This window comes from Sitodiplosis mosellana, unplaced genomic scaffold (genome assembly GCF_009176505.1).
Source record: "Sitodiplosis mosellana isolate CC-2019 unplaced genomic scaffold, AAFC_SMos_1.0 Smas_scaffold_3691, whole genome shotgun sequence".
NCBI classification, from domain to species: Eukaryota; Metazoa; Arthropoda; class Insecta; order Diptera; family Cecidomyiidae; genus Sitodiplosis; species Sitodiplosis mosellana.
The window spans coordinates 9,141-14,704 of NW_022598933.1; the positions used below are offsets into that span (position 1 = coordinate 9,141).

The 5,564-nt window shown below is 35.9% G+C and overlaps 1 protein-coding gene across 3 annotated transcripts; it reads left to right on the forward strand.

The window, feature by feature from the left end:
- Nucleotides 1-264: 264 nt before the first annotated feature.
- Nucleotides 265-1,958, forward strand: LOC129571912 (protein FAM151B-like). 3 transcript variants are annotated; one of them, XM_055451788.1, is made up of 4 exons: nucleotides 265-333; nucleotides 885-1,017; nucleotides 1,091-1,323; nucleotides 1,389-1,958. In XM_055451788.1, the coding sequence occupies exons 2-4, from the start codon at nucleotides 897-899 to the stop codon at nucleotides 1,929-1,931; spliced, it is 897 nt and encodes a 298-aa protein (XP_055307763.1). In that variant the 5' UTR covers nucleotides 265-333; nucleotides 885-896; the 3' UTR covers nucleotides 1,932-1,958. The 3 variants fall into 3 exon arrangements, with proteins under 3 accessions (XP_055307763.1, XP_055307760.1, XP_055307759.1); XM_055451785.1 differs by lacking the exon at nucleotides 265-333 and adding an exon at nucleotides 380-512; XM_055451784.1 differs by lacking the exon at nucleotides 265-333 and adding an exon at nucleotides 534-692.
- Nucleotides 1,959-5,564: the final 3,606 nt, after the last annotated feature.

A 5,564-nucleotide genomic window follows, 5' to 3' on the forward strand; every position in this document is an offset into this window, starting at 1 on the left:
TTTTCGGCGGATAGACAGCGTATAAACATATTGGCCGTTTCTCTTGGGAATCACAAAAATCCACAATATTCCGCCGTATTCACAAATATTCACCATATTTCATACGACAGATTCTTAAGATAAATTGGATTTTTTTGAAATGTTTGAAATAATTTAAGCGTGATATTCCCCTAGGAATTTTTGTTCTGAAATGCGAATGCATTCGCAGCATTCGCGAGAGATAAATCCCCTTAGAAGGAAAAAAAAGAACAAAATAATATTTCACGTAAACAATATTGGTAATGATTACTCTATAAAAATCGTTACCAAATTGTTTTGTTCAATAAGTTTTTGGTGAGTTATTGTGAGTTTTGTACAAGTGCTCGTGAGTCGCTCCATGAAAGAGAGTCTTTTGTTATAAATTATTCAATAATGAATTGGTTTTTTCTTATTATTTACAATGGAGTTTAAAAAATTGAGAAAATAGCTCGAAGAAAACTAAAGAAATTATTTTAAATAGTCTACTCAACTAGGTGTGCTGGAGAAGCAAAAAAAAAAAATCAATAAAATAAAGAAGATTTATTTGCCATTGTATATAATTGGCCCATTTAAGACTGATAGAAGATTCATAACATTGATATTGATCGCGCAATTTTTAAAATATTTGATAACGGGGAAAAAAGGAAAATATCACGCATCTTATCTCGATTCAGGTGTTAATAAAGGGATCAACACAAACTCTCGATACTTTATCAAATGCAATCGTATAAAAGTTCATTGACTACTTTCGTTTCATCAGTTCATTTCTAGGCTTCACATATAATAAACAAAAAAAAAATAAAGTTCAATCGAAACACTTACAAAATAGTTCGATTCGTTTGCTCTTCTTCTTTGTTAATCAATAGAAAATCTCAGAGATGTTACGGTTACTTGCGATCATTGTGCTCATCAACTCGGGAATTTGCCACAATTTATCTAAAGTTACTTGGGCTCATGCAGTCAATTCTTGGAAATTACTAAATCAAACGCTCAGTTCAAGCAAGTTCATCTTTAAAATATTTAAATAATTGAAAATGAAGAGAACTTCTGTTTTTTTCTCCTTATTCCGTAGGCGATATTCAGATGATTGAAGCTGATGTGATCATTGGAAAGCATAAAAATGGATATAAAATTCCAATCATGGGTCATCCACCGTTTTCTTCACGGGATTTATCGTTGGAACAGTTCTTGACCGCTGTTATTGAACACAACGGGAATGGTGATAACAATAAAAAGGGCATTAAACTTGATTATAAAACAATCGAAGCCGTGCAACAGTCAGTATTCATGTTAAAAAGAAAAGACGTACGTATAAATATCGATCGATTGTAATTATCAACAAATTTTTAACTTTGCAATTTTGTGAATAGTTGAAGGCTAACACGCTTTGGATAAATGCTGATATTATTCTTGGTCCAGGCAAAGGAATCAAACCAAAACCAGTTGACGCAAATTTATTCTTTGATGTCATTAAATCGATTGAAGAGTTAAAAAGTGTAACATTCTCAATTGGATGGACTACAAGTGTGAATATAATTCCTGGGCTACCACTATGGACCATGAAAACAAGATATAGTCAAAATCATGTTGATGCCATGATCAAAGCTATTGAAGAAAATCATATCGATGGCTCTAATTATCCGATTTCATTTCCAATTCGTGCAGCCATCGCCGCAGAAAGTAGAGAAGTGTTACAATACTTATTTAACGAAGTAAGCAAACAGAGCAACGTTACCTTCACCATTTGGTCGGCCACCAACGACGAGGTGAATATTTCGAAATTACAAGATTTGATCCTATCAATTGGAACAGATAAAGTTTATGTTGATGTACCGAAAAAATTGAAAGATCAATTGAATCTGAATAATCCGTCAAACGACGTATGTAAAATTAAATTTCCTGAAATCGACTAGGCGATTTATTACAAGTTGAATAAAATGCAAAGCAAAAAAAAACTCATGTTTTTATGCAATTGAAGTGTGGTGTATTTGGGTCTTTTGACTACAAATATAATCCATTTCTCTTTCGGTTGAAATCAATCGATAAGCAATAACCCTTGATTTGCAGTGAACAAATTGTGTCATCGTTAAATTCATCCTAATAAATGCTCTATTCTGATCCTGATCCGGAACCAGAGCCCGAACGATTCAGCGATCCGCTTGCACTGCGACTTCCACTGCGACTACGGCTACGCTCAGAACCGCTTCATGAACGGGCACTTCCGCTGTGTGACCGTGATCGCGACCGGGATGAACGAGAATCTGTTTACATAAAAAGTTTATATGAGAATTAAATCTTTTTTTGCTCATTTTATTTTATGAAATCAGCAATACTCACGACTTCCACTTCTGGCCGATTCACTTCTATTGGACACTGGGCTACCACTGCGCGAACGTGATCTCGAGCCTGGAATTTTATTCATTGAAATGAGTTTGTCAACAAAAAAAACTTTTCGACAGTGTAATTACTTACCACTTTTAACAGAACCACTACGGTTCGATGCTGGTGTTCCGCTGCGCGACCGTGAATTTGAACGAGATCTACTACCTGCATGAGAAATCAATTAATATCAGAAGTATTATTGAATCGTAAATAGTAAACTTCACTTACCACTTCGGCTTCTGGCCGAACCACTTCGAATCGATGCAGCGCTACCAGTGCGTGAATGTGAAGCTTCCGCTGCGTGATCGGCTTGGTGTTCGGGAACCTTTAGAACATAGATACAGAATAATTAAAAATTTTATTATTTAAACGAAAATTTCGATCAATTGCAATTGTTTTGCAAAATCATGCAAACGCCTACCCGACGCACTACGGCTTTTTGAACGCGACCGCGATGAACGTGATTTGCCAGAATGGTCACTTTCGTTGCCGTCCGGTTTTTCTCTGTCATCATTTTCCTTTTCGATTTCAACATTTTCTTGGCTTTCCGTCTCCTTTTCAGTGTCCATGAGCTGCTCTGTTTCTTCAGCTTCTTCGATCTCTTCGATTTCTTCTTCTTCACCCGGTGGTTCCAGTTGCTTTTCACGATAGCGTTGCAATCGATGTTCACCTTCGTTCAATGTACAGGTGGGCCAATTCGCGAGTATATACTCTCATACTCACTCATTTTGAAAATGAGTATTCTCGACATACTCTCATACTCATAGATACTCTTTGAGTATGAGAGTATATACTCAGAGTATATACTCTTTGATTTTTCGAGCGGCTTCAAAACAGCTTGTAATACGAGTAAAAATTGCACATAATGAGTGTGAGCGAAACAGCATAAGTTTTCGGCGCTCGATTGTCTTCCATATAGGCCAATTCAATTGAATATAATATTATTAAATATTTACGGCAAAACGGACCGTGGCGTCACTCCCGAAGGGAGTGTTAACACCCGGCTGGTTTAACGGACTAGAATACAAATCCGGTGGAATTTCAGCTGATCGATGGATTCTCAGGATTTGACCTGATTCTAGCACTTCAGTTTCTTTGCGTTGTGGTAAAATTCCATACAAAACATAGGGAATATGACTTTACAGATGCACATAAAAAAGGAAGCACTGGAACCTGGTCAAATCCTGAGAATCCATGGATCAGCTAGGAGTGACACCACGGTTCATTTTGCCGATTTACCCAGCCGTTTTCGAGATATGTGACCAATTTTCAGTGGTTTGGTGAACATTGAGTCATGACAGATTATATATTTCAGTTTAAGCGATATGGCATTTTAAAGCTGATGTTCTTAGCTGAAAAATAAGGCTAATGCCACATGTCCATGTCGTCTGGTAGGGTACTTATGGCTCCTAAAGTGATGATTAGTGCCAAAATAGTGTCGAAAATGAGCATGTCATCACTTGAAGAGCCATAACTTTCCAACTGGACATCATAGGTGAATCGTATTGGCTCTATTTTCTGGCTATGAACATAAGCTTTAATATAGCATACATAAGAAACTGAAATATGGCCACTGTCATGAGTTTATTTGGCCAGATGTTCACCAAACGCTCAAAAATCGGTTCAAAACTCGAAATTTCCCTACAAATGAGCGATTTTTTCCACTAAACTAGTTAAAAAACAAGTTTATCTCATCTACAGAGACACGTTTATGAAAATCCAAGCGTAAAATATGGAAGGATATACAGCTATTTGCATGTAATAGGACAAAATTCTCATCAAATGGCTCATTTTTGGTACCGAAGAGTGATTTTGAGCCAAAAATGTAGGTAGAACATGATTTTTCCGGGTTAATATGTTGAGCAAAGTTGTCCAGTTATACGTTGGCTACAAAATTGCTGAAGACAGTGGCCATAAAAATTGGATACGGTGCGAGTTATGGTTGAAAAATGGTAAAAAATGGGCATTTTTGCGATTTTGAGGCCCTGGGTGCATTTTTTGGGGTAGGTTTGTTTCACATTTTTTTTCTCCAATTCAATACCTACAACTTTGCTGAAGACACAAAAACAATATTCCTTACGGTTCACCGAGAAATAGCCTTGTGAAAATATCGGAAAAGTGCTCAAAATCCAGTTTGAGCCAAAAATACATAATTTCATAAAATGAATATATGATGTAAGTTGGCAAATCTAATGATGCAGAATATCTAGTTTTGGTAAGTACTTTCAGAAGCGATTGGTTAAAGTGAGTCCCTCATCCATGTGTTGCACTGTGTAATATTATATTCAATTGAATTGGCCTATATGGAAAACAATCGAGCGCCGAAAACTTATGCTGTTTCGCTCACACTCATTATGTGCAATTTTTACTCGTATTACAAGCTGTTTTGAAGCCGCTCGCAAAATCAAAGAGTATATACTCTGAGTATATACTCTCATACTCAAAGAGTATCTATGAGCATGAGAGTATGTCGAGACATACTCATTTTTCGTTTGTATGGGAGTAGGAGTAGGAGTATGAATTATACTCTCTTACTCCGCTCACCTGTAGTTCAATGGAACATGATTAACTACCAATCTATTGAGAAAATCGCGCTGACAGAGTTGGAAATGAAAGTGAGTATGAGCCATGACTTTGATTGATAATGCCGCTGTGAGGCTCACTTGGAATTAACCAAACCAATTGAAAACAAGCGTAATAATAATAATAATAATTTCGCTTATTTAGATAATTTCCATATATACAGCATTAAATTAAAATTGTTGTTTGATATAGCTCCTTAAAGAATTTACAATTTTTGATTCAGATTCCTGGCTCTTAATTTCAATTGGTAATGAGTTATACATTTGTATGCCCTTGTAAAAAGGTAGCGGGGTGCCTGCCCATTAACGATCTTATGTATAAGTGTCAATGTTCTTAAATTAATCAATTGCACAACACTCATTAGTTCTAACGCGTTTAACATCACATGGCTTAAGCGTTTCTTCATAAACAAAAACAAAAGTCGGCATTAAAATCATCAAAAAATGTTCAAAAATTACCCCTTTAATTTGTTTGGCAAAAAATGTGAAATTACACCCTCAAAAGACTTGCTCAATTTTGTAAAATTTGTGAGAATAGAAAGAACTTCTGAACTCTTTGCCGATAAATGAAACGAAAAAAAA